General features: G+C 34.6%; 1 protein-coding gene across 4 annotated transcripts in view; it reads left to right on the top strand.

Annotated features, from left to right (window-relative positions):
- KIAA0825 (KIAA0825 ortholog) overlaps positions 1 to 14,625 on the top strand; it is a 248,386-nt gene that overhangs the window by 37,881 nt on the left and 195,880 nt on the right. For all 4 annotated transcript variants that reach the window (XM_061360980.1, XM_061360981.1, XM_061360982.1 and 1 more), the window contains 2 exons: positions 5,501 to 5,669; positions 10,314 to 10,983. In XM_061360980.1, coding sequence (XP_061216964.1) covers positions 5,501 to 5,669; positions 10,314 to 10,983 — 839 coding nt within the window. The remainder of the gene's footprint in view (positions 1 to 5,500; positions 5,670 to 10,313; positions 10,984 to 14,625) is intronic.

The raw sequence follows: 14,625 nt of genomic DNA, 5'->3' as shown, positions 1-14,625 counted from the left end.
ATTGTCATTTTTATGGCTGCTCCATATGTTATGTGAAATAAATTGAAATGGTGCTTGTTAGAAATTGAAAGGAGTTAGATCATCCTTCAGCTTACTCATAGTATTCTTAGGAAATGGAATATGATAAATGGAGACAGAAACCCTCATTTTGATACTGTGCTTTTCAAAATCGTCTTCTATCAGTATAACAGTGCTTACGCTATCAGTTCCGTTGTAAGTACATGGCTTGTTACTGTCCACTGATGCAGCCAGCTAAAAAGCAGTTTCTCTGCCTGATTTATTCCTAAAAACTGTCGTTAACTTAATAAATAATAGCACCTAGGTGTTCTCAAATTGAGACTGCCTCTCTACAGTGGGAATACTTACCAAATGAAGTAGACATGCTGCTCCAGAAAAGCACTCCAGTGTGGAGAGAGACAACGTAAGAGAGCTTATGCTTAGCTTATAAAACAGCCCAAAACTGAACTGTAAAAAGAAGTAACAGTTTCAGTGAAATCATTTTCACTGGTGTAGTGGTATACCAGTAGTGATAACCACAAGCACTGACGTGCCTGCAAAGGCTCAAGATACTGCTTGCATGGGATGAAAGATTTCATTCTTGAAAAATCAGTGAATTTTACAAAAATCCGTATAAGCCTAAGTATAATTTCTTTTGTACTGAGAAAGATTAATTTTTCTTCGAGCTTTCATATTCCACTGCTTGTTTAATAGTTTGGTGACTATTTTTTTTCTGTTTATGTCTGAACAGTTCCACAGCTTCAACAAAAGTGGAATTGTCTCCAGAAGAAAAATTGAGGGCTGATAAATACCAGGACACTATCTGACTTGAGTCCATGTGTCATAAACTGCTAGAGATGATGAAAATAATCTGAAAAATGTTAAAATATTAGAATCATCATAGAATCACGGAATGGTTTGGCTCTGGAGGGACCTTAAAGCTCATCCAGTTCCAGCCCGCTGCCACAGGCAGGGACACTTTCCACTAGACCAAGTTGCTCCAAGCCCCATCCAACCTGGCCTTGAGCACTGCCATGGATGGAACAGTCACAGCTTCTCTGGGCAACCTGTGCCAGGGCCTCACCACCCTCACAAGGAAGAGCCTTATAGATGTTGACCAGTGTTATTACGACTTTTTTTCCTAAACACTTTCTTAATACATGCATTCAAAATTTTCACAATATTCTCCAATGATTAAGTTTCATAAGTTAATTTTTTTTTCTTACGATTTTTATTTTATTATTGTTTGGCATCTTCTAATGACCACTGTCAGAGACTAAAGACCTTCCATCTGACCAGGAATAGGCTAGTTTCCAATGGAAGAATTAAGCACCTTCCAGTTAGGTTCAGCAATGTCTCAAAATTGGTATGAGCAGCCAAAACGTGAATTGTGTGCCTTGCCTTATCATTAAGGTTTAGTGTTTCAGAGGGTGTTTCAGGAAACATACCTACAGAGCATAGGACCAGTTAACAGTAGTAGACAGGGAAAAAGCATTAACTACTGTAATGTTTCTAATTTTGGGGTTGCACGCAGACATGTATTCTTCCATTGACTGCACATGATGTTAAGATGATTTATGCTTCATCAATTGATATCAACTGGGTTGGTGACTCAATTTGTTAAAGAATGGAGCTTATTTTCTGCACTGAACTTAACAAAATATATTTGCATTTAATGAAAAACTATTATTTGTGGGGGCAAAAAGGAAGTTAGCACTTTATATGGCTTTTTATAATTCTACTTTTAAGGGTGAAATTCATTAAATACATTAAGCACATTTTTCATATCAGAAGTATGTTTATGTTTACAGTTTTGAAAACTCCAGCACATTACCTAAGACAAGGAGCTCAAAGTCTCATTCTGCCTACACTGATAAGAAATGATGAAGTTTTAAGTACTGACTTACATAGAATCATAGAATAGTTAGGGTTGGAAAGGACCTTAAGATCATCAAGTTCCAACCCCCCTGCCATGGGCAGGGACACCTCGCACTAAACCGTATCACCCAAGGCCTTGTCCAACCTGGTCTTGAACATAGTGAGGATAATTTCAATCCTATTTGTCAAAAGGTTTTTATTTCAAATTACTGAGTTTTAAACCCAAATGATACTTTTTTTTTTCCCCCAGAGGTAACCAAATTTCTAAATATTTCATTGTGTAGCTAATGTGAAGGAATAAGTATGTGTAGTTAACCATGTTCTTGTAATACTAAATGTTGAGAAAAATCTTAAAAGAAATAGCAGTGTTTCTGAGACCATGTTTATATACAGCATACTGGAAGCAAAAATATTTTTATTCAGTCAAAACCAGTTTTAGTCCTAATTCATTGTTTATTTGATTGGGATAAAAGGATTAAATAAAATGAGCAGACGTACCGTGATTTGTACCTACAGGGAAGGTCACTGAAGTTTATCCCTTTGATACCCTTATCAGTGTTGGGACAAATTATCAAAATATCCAGCTTTGAGAAGGCTGTCGCCTATTTATAGGTTGTAGTTTATTGGCTAGCACATAGATTCATGTGTCAAAGATGTATGTAAAAAATGGTTTGTAATTGAAGCAGATTGACAGAGACTAACAACAGTAGTCTCTTTTACAATTCATAATGCTGTAATCTACTTGGGTATGTTTGAATGAGACACATAAGCACACCACAATAAAAGCCTTTGGTATTATCTCAGGAGTCCACGTGTATGAACAGGACATTCAGTTTTCTAGTCCTGAGAACTGGTTTCACAAGTTAAAAAAATAGATACCAATATTTTATCAAGTTCAGAATTGGCATTCATGACTGGAGAGTCCTATATGGAACCTGAGCCAGGCCACAAGCAGTGAGCAGTTGCTTTTCATGGAGGTCCTTTCTGCTCTTGGTAAATCCTTGGATGATAGGACGATACTTATTCCAGTGCACTTCATTTTGAACTCAGTCATGCTCAGGATTAAGTCTTTTACATCAATTTTATAGAGGTGTTTTAGAGGCCATCTGTGTATTCATCAATTTAAAAAGTTTTTTTTCATATTTTAACATTAGTTGTAGTTACTGAATTCGGTTTCTGAAGGTAATGAAGCTGTAAAATGTTGTGACTTCATTCTGTTAAAATAGGTACACTTCGAATGGTTTACTTGATGTCTTTTAAGCGTAAAGCGTAAAGCATAATTCTTAAATGAATACAGTTAAATATGGGAAAATAAGATGTTCAAAATGACCTACTTATTTTGATGATTTTTTTTTTAGAAGTCTTATGGTCATAGTTTTGGAAAAAAATTATTTCTTTTCTGACATTCAAAATGCTACACTTCTTCTTGCACTTACATTCTTACGATTGCCCTTGCATTCTATAATTAGAGTTGATGCAGTTTTCATATTCAGCTTGTTATTGTTTAGTACTGTGTTTTCAAGAAACAAAAGGCACAAAGCAAAACCTATCATAGATAATTCTGGATGTCATTCTCAGAAAAAGTATACTTCTCTCTTATGTGTTTGTTACAGATAAGTTAAAAATAAAAGGAAATAGCAAACTACTGTTTATCTCTGAACTTTAGTGTGATAATCTGTTTTTTTTTCCCCTACTGTTTTTAAAAATGTTAATTCAAACATACTCAATTTCCCAAGGTATGGATGACACTGATTTACTTTATTGCCGTTGATCAGAATGAGGCAGCTAATGGGAATTTGGGGTAGATTGCATAACATCTGCAAAAGAGTGAAATGCAAATCACTCAGTAAAAGAAAGAATCCAGTAGAAAGTCAAATAAATGTTTCTTCTGCACCCTGAAAGCAGTACTGCAGGCAGAATTAAAAGAAGTCAAGTCAGTTAGTGGGTGATATGCAGAATGCATCTTATCACTGATTTCTTCTACAGATTGTTATGGGTTAGTAGTGTTTAGTGTTTAATATTTTTTTCAATTTCATATTCAAAGCCAATTATATTTTTCATAAAAATATTTTTCTCAAAAAATATCACATTTCATGTAAAATTAATCTTTCCACACAGAGATGTTATGCAGAAAAAAAATTTAAATCTTTATTCAGGGCTAGTTTTCCTTTTTTTCTCTTTTTTTAAACTAGAAGTCTTTAATTTGGTATTTTGTCCCAGCCTGTAATATACACTTAAAGATTTTGTTTGTTCTCCAGTTTCTTTTCTTCCCCCTCCTCTCATTCTCCTTTTCTTCTCTTCCTTTTCTCTTTTCAAATCTTCCCTAGTCTACTTTTGCCAAAAATCGTCAAGTTTGAAAATGTTAGACAGCAATTAAAGAAAAAACAGCCATACTTCATCTCTACAAAATAGAGTGGCAAGTATCAGTATAATAGACAAGTTTGTTGTTTTGTTGATGTCATGAAAATAGAAGGCAGCATGATCAAAAGTATTTGACACTGAAATACCTGTTAAGAGCCAAGTCTCATCTGGTCCCGTATCTCTGCACAGATAGAAAGTAATAACTTAATTTGTATTAAACCTTGCATTCATTTATGTAAGAACATAAATGGAATAACTAATACACTCCAAAATGAAGTTCCCATAGTAGTGAGAATCACTTAGTACTTCAATAAACCAAAACTAGCAACAATCTTACTGTTGGCTGTCTTTGTATTAAGCCTAGATCTGCCTAGATCTAGGTAACACTGCTTTTCTAACTGAAACTATATAAAATATTAAGCATTGTTTAAAAAAAAAAAAAAAAAGTAGTAGTTCTGAAATATTGAAAAGGTGGTTTTGTTAGAAAATATACAGACTTAATTTGTTTCTGGATTTGTTGTTGTTGTTTTCAGTCTCCACAGAACTAGAAATAAAATAATTTTGGATATTCAGTTGTTCTTGCAAGTTGTCCAACTGAAATTCCTGTAACAACTGTAACAGCCACATCTGATTTCATAAATAGGGTGATCATTCTAGGTGAATCTTACAGAGTGGATCAGCGGCTTGAAAACAAACTCTGTTTTCTTCCAAATACTCTAATGGCAAGAAAGAAAAGACCTGCTTTCTCACCACAACTGGCGCTAAAATTCTTTTCAGCATTTTCTGTGATGTCAGTGAGTTTTTCAGAATTCGTTAATATATGTTATGTAGTATAAAACTGCTGATTTGTAAAAGAGCAAAATGACAAATTCACTTTTGAATATGGTAGTTGATTCAGGTTATGTTCTCTCTTTTAGCTAATTAAACACCAAGGACAAGATCTTAGGTTTGATGACGTCTTATTCACTGACAACAGTATTGAGAAGTACAAGATTGTTGGAGAAGTGGGGTAGTACTTACTGAGGATGGTGCAGTCGGTCCTGAAGGAAATTTATGTTAGCTCTAGCTCAACTGTATTTAAATATTAATCCTGCAAATAAGTCAGGCCTTATTTTGCAAGAGTAGTTTAATCTATGAAGAAAGATTAATATTAACATTAATTTGATGTCATTTTTCTTTTTGAAATATGGAGTATATAAAATGCTTTTATCTCCAAGTCTTGAAAAAAAATCCTGTGATTTTTTTTTGTTTATTTGTTTTTTAGCATAGACCAGTGTCTTAAAGACCTGCAATCAGAAGTAAATGAACTATGTCCTGATGAACTACTGCAAAGCACAACTGACTGCCTTCAGTGGCTAAACAACTGCAATTTTAGTTCTCTCAGACCTTGTCCTACAAACCATGGAGAGCTGATGGAGTTCCTTAGGACCCTGGTAAAAAGACTTCAATGTTTGGGAAAGTTGGTTATGTGATGAGGAGGGGGGAGCTAAGGTTAACTGGCATTCTCAGTTCAGTCTTCACTGTGGTGAGGATAGTCCAGAATTTTTATTTTAAGGCTTAGTAGTGGGTTTATGTCTGCAGCAGGGACTTATGTTTCCTTTTGATCGTGCCTTAAATAAACAACCTTGGCACAAAATCTTTTCACTGATAATACCACATGTTCAGCACTGCTAGGACTGTTTTATGAACACATGTTGGTCAAAAACATCTGAAGTTGCTGTCTATCCTGAGGCTGTTGCTGCTTGTTCTTCACTTGTATCAGTATAATTTAATTCCTCTAATACAGATTATTGTTCCTGGTGCATTATTTAAGTATTAATTATCTGTCTACTTTTTGTTACTAGAAGCGTGGGAGCTACATTCTTTGTCCTGGCAAGTTGTACTAGATATAACCAGAAATCAAATTTCACTCGAATAAAAAAAAAATCATCATTTTAGAAGCCATTTGTATCCAAAATTTTTTATTAAAAGTTAACCTTAGGAAATACCTGTGGAAAAGGAAGTCTGGGAAATTGAATTAGCTAGATACATGAAGGATGATACCTCGGTAAATGACAGCCTGCAAATTTATGTGTAAACTATGTATGTGTGTGTTTAGATGATGTAAATATGTATGAGTGTCAAAACAAATAAATGATATCCAGCGGGTTTTTCTTTGTCACTCCCATGTCATGGTTTAGTTATAGGCCATGAACATCTTTAGATTAAGATTGGCTGTATTGGCAGAGGAAAACTGCTGTGGAGAAGTGGAGTATTTTGTCCTTTGGGACTACCTCCTGGCAACTTGCCTTTTGGTTTTTCAGCTCTTTCTTAAAGGGTGTTATTGATCTTTCAGTCACCCTTTAATCAACTGAATATTAAGCTGGGGAAGTTGAGGAAGTCATCTCTAGAAACACCAGGTCTTTAATGTTCATGCAGTGAAGATTTTTGTCCCCTTCCAACACAGTATGAATGTTGCTGTTAATAATCATCACACTCAAGGATGTCTGAGATTCCTTGATGGCATACTTCATCTAGAAAAGAGAATCCCAGCAAATTCTGACTTATGAAGTCTTTTTGTTACTCCACTTTCTCCAGTTAGCTCCTTACTTAAATCCCCTCCGAAGAGGGCATGGCAATGGTGACTTCCGTTCATTCCTTGCTCTCTCTTCAGTGTCTGTTCAAACCATATACCTGAACACCAGGTGGCGGCATTTGTTTGGGAAACACTAAAATGGCCCCATCTCTGCAATACTTGGGGTATCTCTTACAGAAAATGTGTTTTCTAGCTCTTTGGCTTACCAGGAGTTTACTGGCTGCGTAACAGTCTGGATGTGGGCTTTGGAGTACTGTTAGTCCTTGAGAATGACTCAGTGGCAGGCTGCTAAGTGGACAGCAAAGGGTGAGAAGACTTAAAAGTCTCAATTCTGCACAGTTTAAGAAAACATCAGGAGCTTGGACGTCACTGTTTCCAGGCTAAGGATAATCCAGCCTCTTGAGTAGATGAGACTACAGATGAAAAGTGTGCATGTATTAGCATAGACAGTCCCATCTGTAAGAAGTTATCCTTGCAGTAGATAATCTTTAGCTCCGTAAACAATTCTGCAGTAAACTGGTTTCAGTAATATCCAGCATTAATGAGATTATTACTGTCTGACCTTTCTTAAATATGTATCTTCATCCATTGAACTAATTACACAGATGACTGAATTTCTCACTAGCAAGCTTTTAATTATTATGTAATTCATATTCAGTAATAATAACTTGCCTTCTACTTCAGGAAAGTGTCCCTAATCGTTGTTATCCTTTACTATGTGTGTTTAATGTGCTGTGGATTTTGTTTATCTTTTAAGGTATTGGAACAATTAAAAAAATAGTGGAGAGTTCCGTATGTGCTTTAGCTGAAGTGCTGTATTTAGATTTATTATTAGTGTGGTATTCTCATGCATTTGTGAACTGTCATGCAAATACTGAGAGATTCTTCATGAAACCCCAAAATCTTAATTATGTGAATTTTGTCATTCTGTATGCTGTTTTACAATTCTAAATATTTAAAAGCTGAATATGTTTGTGAACCAATCTTCATTAAATTCCATTGCTGCTAAACTAATGACAAAATCTTTTTAAAGGAAATATTAATTTTATTGTATCTATTGATATGATAGGTAGTAGTCTGTAGTAGGTAGTAGTCCAGTTGGTAGATCGCAGATATTTTCCTCTATATTATTGTCACTAAATTTCTCGTAAGAGAACTTTTCATGCTTCTCTAAAACCTTTGGATACTAATTTGGAGCTTTTTCTCTTTAATAGTTTTGGCATCATCTTCTGAAGTATTTTTACAGGTTAATTTTTAAATAGGAAAGCCTATGCCAGTATAGGGAATGTTCAGAAAGACTTGATGACACTGTTTTCAGAACCTCAGAGTTTACTTCAGGGGCTTTTTTTTTGAGTAACACTATGTCTAATATGGCATCTGTAAGCCTTAAGGACTTGGAACACTGCTTAGGTTCTTACTAGCTTTCATGAATAAAAATATTTCTGCTTAACCTTAAAAAACTGCAGTAGGGATTTGCTTGGAAGACATTTTTGATTTATCATTATTCCTTATGCATCAGTTACATTCACTGTTATGACAGCTTCTCATTTTCTTTATTTCAGAATATAGTATTTGAGCATGATTCATTAAAAAAAAAACAAAACAACCCAACATGTAAGATCCGGAAGCCTACCTGTGGAGACTTGACTGTTCATCACAGTGGTTACTGATTAGGGTTTCAGTTTATACACTGAGACACAGTCTCTTTGGTACCACAAAACTTTATACAATACTTCAGTAGATAATAACAGAAAATCAAATCAGCCTTATGTATATGCATATTGATATGTATGATTTAGGATTTTAACTAGTTATACATATTTCTGTCATCTGCACATGTTTTTGTAGGATATTTGACTGATAATTTCCTTTGTTATACATTGTTCCCCATGTGTTTCTAGCTTGTAAGTAAAAAAAATCATAGGAAACATTCTGAAATAAAGATGTAAAATGGAAGAAAAATAGCTAGTCTATTATTTTTAAGACTTTCTTTTATGGGAGGCAGTATACTCTCTGTCTTTTGTTCAGAGTTAGCTCCTGTGGTGCAAATGTGGGTTTTTTTATTTTCACCATGGAGTATGCCAAAGTAGAGGGCAGTTGAAAGGTTAAAGTCTTGTTTTCTTCCATGGGAGTGCAATGGTTTTAAATCATCTGAAACAAAGAATTTGAGGTGTGATACTGAAATTTTTTGTGACTCAAAAGCATGAGGGAGGAAAAAAACCAGCCTATTGAAGCTTTCATTTTAAATTCTGTCTTTTTTATATTTTTGTGAATTATCTATTGATAAAAGCTTGATACAGTAGAAAAATTGTAAATTTTTTTTTTTGTTTGGAAATATTTCTGTAGCACCATAGTAAAATCTGCTTTATTTCTCTTTCAAAATTAAAAAAAAAATAATTTTCTTAAGTACTGTAGGTTAAATAAATGAGCAGATCTAAAGGTGGAGTTTTGCCAGGTGTTTATTTGCAGGATGGAGGGTAGCTGGGAGACCAAATGAAGGCCGTTAGTGGAAAGAACTAACCCTAACTGATTTGGCAGAATACTTTTCTGTGCTGGAGAGGAGTGGTAGGTGGCAGAGGAGTAAGGGAGGAGGTTTCTATGTTCTGATTCACCTAAGACTTGCCTATTTGGTTTCTGAAACCCAGAAAATCAAGAATAACATCAGTTTCACTCAGTTTTCTTGTGACTGTGACGGGGAAATTTGTAGGCACCTCTAGTGTAGCTTCAGGATTGAGAGAAGATCCTTACAAGTTTGGCCTAGGACTGTGGCCACATCCAACCTCAAATAGGAAAAATGTTGAAAATTCCGGAAATGCGTTTATAAAAAGGCAGTGGTTTTTGTCTGAAAGCGAAAGAGGATTTTGATAAATTGTTAATGTATTCATCTGAATCTTGATTTGACAGGATACACAGCTGCTTATTCTGCCCTGTGTGATCTAAGCCTGTTCAGTTCTTTACAAGTTTTCAATTTTAGTTCTTTAAGGGGGTCCTGGGAAGTTTATTTTATCCTTAGAATGGCCTTTTTGATGGTTGTTGAGGCAGAACATATAAAGCAGCAATATTTCATTTTATAAATTCCTGTCATGGTTTGATGAGCAAAACCTGCCATTATCTCTATAAGCCTTGAGTCATTTTCATATCATTTTCTTTCGAAGATGTGTGTGCAGACCACAACAGGCTGTGAAGGCTTACCTAATGAGCTTTCCAAAGCTTTCCTTTGAATTGCAGTTTAGAATTGGTAAAGAGAAGAGGTTGAGGATATAAGAAGGATGGGAAGATGAATGTGAGTTATTGGAGCAGATAGAAAAGGAGATGGATTGGCACGTAAATCTGTGGAAAAACAAGCTTTCTTATTTCTGTTGCTTATATAATAATTTGAGTATCTTATTTGCTGGTAAGATAAGTAGCATTAGAAACCTTTGGTACCATAGCATGAAACTGTTTATTTTATGAACCAGAATTAACAAAACATATCTAAAATACTCTGATTTACTTTTGATAGCAAAGCTTGCTGAAGAATGAGGAAAATCAAGAAGAAATGATACTTCACTTCCTTCTGGATCTCTCTAGTCAGTGTGGTGTCTCATTTCCTTTTACTCCAAGTGGGAAGTCTTTTGAGTTAACTTCTTCCCTTCATGCCATTGAGGATGATTCGACTATGGATGTGAAATCTCTCTGGGATGATGTAAGATTGCATCTTCGGAGATTTTTAGTAAACAGACTGCATAGTCAAGAAGGAACAGCTACTAATGCTTTACAACAGCAAATGGAGTTTAAAACTCAGTACATACAGCAACTTCTGTTTCTTTACCCTGAATCAGAAGTCTTAGCGAAGTATCAAAATATGCAAAAAAGTGTGGTTAGAGATCTTCTGCAAAACTGTATTTTGTCTAGCTGTGGTGAAACAAACTTCGATAAGGTGGTTCATGGTTACCAAAGTTCCGTACCTACATTGTGCACAATGATAAAAGAAGATTTGTATCTGCTATGTGGAACTATTGATCCTTCTTCATCACTGAAGTTTGTTAATGAAACTTATCTGGTTACCATCACTGAAGAAATGACAGTTCTTCTTGACAGACTTTGTGAGCTGCAGTTCAAAGAAAATGCTCTACATATAATTAAGGCAAACAAGATTTCAAAGAGGCATAGAAGAACAGTTCATGCTGTGGGTTAGTAGCCTTGTTTTTTGTCCGTTGTAGTTAGATATTATTTTAATTATACTACTTTTTTTAATGTACATTATTATTTCCAATGAAGGGAGAGGCCTGAGATTGTAAATTGCAGCTTTACGTTTTAATCATGTTGTTGCAGTTGAATTATATACTGTTCCAAAACTGTGATGAAAAATGTTTTAAAGTTAGGGAGAGTATTGTGTTCTTACGTATATAGAAACACAGTTATAATTCACTGGATAACATTGTCGCATCACAGTAATTTTTTTTAGTCTAACTTATTCCAACTGCTGAAATGTATAATAGAATGATAACTGTTTAATCCGGGTTTAGGAGAATAAAAACTCCTCTGCTGTCTACACCCATGTTTTCAAATTGTCAGAAGCTTAAAGGATATTATAGGAAAGTCTGTACAATAATGCAACCATAAAATAGACATAGAGTTGTACATCAGAGCTGACCCAAAAGATTACTACAGATTCTAAAATAAATAATATATTTATGTTTTCTAATCTTGTGAAAATACAGTAAATTAGTGTTAACGCTACCTGGTTCTTTCTTCTTGTTCTAAGGAATTTAAGGAAGGAAAGGAGTCTGTTATACATGTGGTATTTTCTGTACTTTTCACAGTTGGTGAGCCTGACATGTTAATTTCTAAAAAAGGAATCAGAACTTTAGAAAAAAAGTCATACAGAATGGAAATTTTCATCACATAGTTCAGTATGCAAGAGCTGTTTGTTCAAAACATAGCCTGCTATAAAGGTGAATTAGTTTGCAGACAAAAAATATTAAAAGTTTAGAATCATGTGAAAAATAGAGAAACCAAAGATCTTTGGGTAGTACAACATACACAAAGGGTGAGTGAGGTGATGATTTGCCAGCTCTACACAGAATAAAGTTATACTCTTGTGAGTTTGAAAGTCAATATATATGTTAGTGTCAGTCAACTAGAAATTACACTGGAAGAAATGCAGAAATAAGTTTTCATCAAGAGCTGAAGTATGGAGAGGTATGTGGAACATATGTAAGTGAAGGTAAGTGGGAAGGCATGCAGACAAATTATATGGAAGTATGAGAACTTTGACATAAAGCTGGTATATTAGTGGGGTGGAGTGTTGGTGGGAAGCAAGGAGAGTTAGTGTCAGAGTAAACTTGAGTTATGAAATAAATGATGGGAAGTGTATCTTTGAGTCATGTAGTGAGATGGGTCACAGTGAAAGGATTCATTGACAAAAAAATTACTGATACGGAACTGGAAGTTTTTAAGTTTGTTTTTCTTTCAATCTCAAAACAACTCACAAAGAGGGAAGTTCTGTTATTACCATTTTACATCTAACACATGCAGATTAAACTGACTTATAGTCAGGGTAGGTCTCTATAAAAGCATACATTAACTTTTTCTGTATCTATTAGGATAGTCTTAATTCTTCTACTTAAATTTTCTATTTAAATAGTCTAGATTCTTCTACTTAAATTTTCTTTGCCACAAGATGTGTCTTTACATGCTTTTGTGCCATCAAATCAGGACAGATTTCCACAGTTCTGTTATATATTCAGAGAAAAAGAGGAATATTAAAAATTAAAAGTAAATCTTGGTACCTGCTTGCAACTTTGAAAGATTTACTTTGATTTGAAATATATTAAAGGTCAGATTTGCAGGTGCAGCAGCTATCCTCTTAGCTCTCATAAAATGTGTTTAGAATCTGGTTAATATAATTTAATCCTCAAAATTACTTTCTTCACAGTGGCTGTCACACTCATGTTTTCACCTCTGCACTGTCTAGTGCTTCATACTGTTTTTCTTCAGGAGGTTGGTCTGGGAGGCGAGCATTGATTTCCTTGCAATCTCTTTTACTAGTTTTCTGCAGCATCAGGCTGTTCTAGATGATCTCTGGTTATAGGCTGCAGGCAGCCAAACAACGGAACAACAGTGAATAAGATCAGTAGGCTAGAGCAAAATGGGGGCTCAGAGTTGTGAAGTAACACAGGAATTCTTTTATTTATTTTTTGTTCATTTGGTCGATATGACATAGCCTATTATTTGTTGTTATTTATAATCAAGCAACATTTATACTTGTATCATTATCAAAACTATTATTATTGAAAAGTTTATGTGTATAATTGATAATGCTCTTCTCCAATGAAGAGCTTTTTTTTCTGGAAAAAGATTTCTTTTACAGATTTTTGAATATACTGTGTTTTTACTCCACTAAGTCACACGAAGGCACTTTTCTTTTGGAATTAAAGTGTTCACAGGGAGTTCATACTGAAATGACTGTTCTGGAAAACATTCGACAGAATAACTGGTTTTGGAGTTTTATAATGGTAGACAGGTGCCTAGTGGCTGTTGCTGTTTGGAAGTTGTACTTAACTCTGAGACCTTTGCTGCCCTCCCACAGTTGAGAGTCGACGTCTGTACTTACACATCAATGTACTTAAAAGACAGTTTTAATAAGTTGCCTTGAATAAGTTGACTGTGATACCAAATTTGTTGAGTATCAAAAAGAAAAAAAAAACAGCATGCTGGAGTATGGATGGAAGGGGAGAAAAGGAAGAAAAGAGGTTTTTTTTTTCTTACTTGAGAGACAGTTATACAAATCTGTTTCTTGTTTTCCTTTTTTTTTTTTTTTTTTTTAATGCATGTTGCTTCTGCCTGTGGGAACCCCCAAAGCAGTACATTTCAGAACAGCAAAATAATCTGATCTGCGGAGTTCAATTGGAACTGTTATCCCAAAGGTGAAAAAATGGTTTCCACCCTCAGGGAAATGTGGCATTTTGTTTGTTGAGTTGTATTTATTGGGGCTTTTTTGTGTTGGCTGGTTTGGTTATTTTTTTTGTAAGTCCTGCTGTAATGGATCATACTGCATAGGAAAGGAAAAAAGTAACGTAAAATGATGAACAATGTTATCAGAAAACTTTAGGTGACCTATTTCCGTCAGGAAAACACAGGCAAACTATAACAAGGTTTAACAGCATTATGAATCTTTAAAATATTTCATTTATAACAATCTATTTGTGAAGGAATTAACATTCCTGTTTTCGTACTGTATTAGAACAGTTCTTTGTCAAGTACTGTAATCAGATTGTATCCATTTATCAAGATTAAGGATGAGCATTGTTTTAGAGAGAAGCTAGGAAATTGGTATGGGAAAACAGGAAAATTCTTTGCATCTTGGCATCTTTAATTGTTTACTTCAGGAGGCAGGTGGTTTTATGGTATAACTTCATCCTGTTCCCAGTTAAGTCAGTGACTCTATTTTAACAGTACAGGTTTTATAAACTATTAGTATTTTCGCTAAGTTATTGTAATAGGTTTTTACCTAGTATGGGTCATAATTTCTCTGTGCAATGATGTACTCTGAGCACACCATTGGAGTTTCTGATTTGCTAAAATAATATCCAAGAAATGATTCTTACTCACCTCAATATTTTTTGGATGTAATTTTGTAAGATAATGTTTAAGCCTTTATGTCATACTAATCATATGTGTCTTTCAAAAAAACATGTAATGTTACAGTAGTTAAAAAAATACTAACGACATTATGTATCTGTTAACGTACTTAGCATGGGAAAAAACATGCAAACAGCTGGCTTATAGCTTATCTCCTACGATTTTTTGCTTCGATTTCCAATGTGATA

The sequence above is a fragment of the Neopsephotus bourkii genome, unplaced genomic scaffold (assembly GCF_033783945.1).
Source record: "Neopsephotus bourkii isolate Nb327-2 ecotype Australia unplaced genomic scaffold, CSIRO-AGI_Nbou_v1 NB_1038, whole genome shotgun sequence".
Lineage (NCBI taxonomy): Eukaryota > Metazoa > Chordata > Aves > Psittaciformes > Psittacidae > Neopsephotus > Neopsephotus bourkii.
The sequence above is the reverse complement of the archived record's forward strand: the minus strand, read 5'-3'. Positions and strand labels throughout refer to the sequence as shown.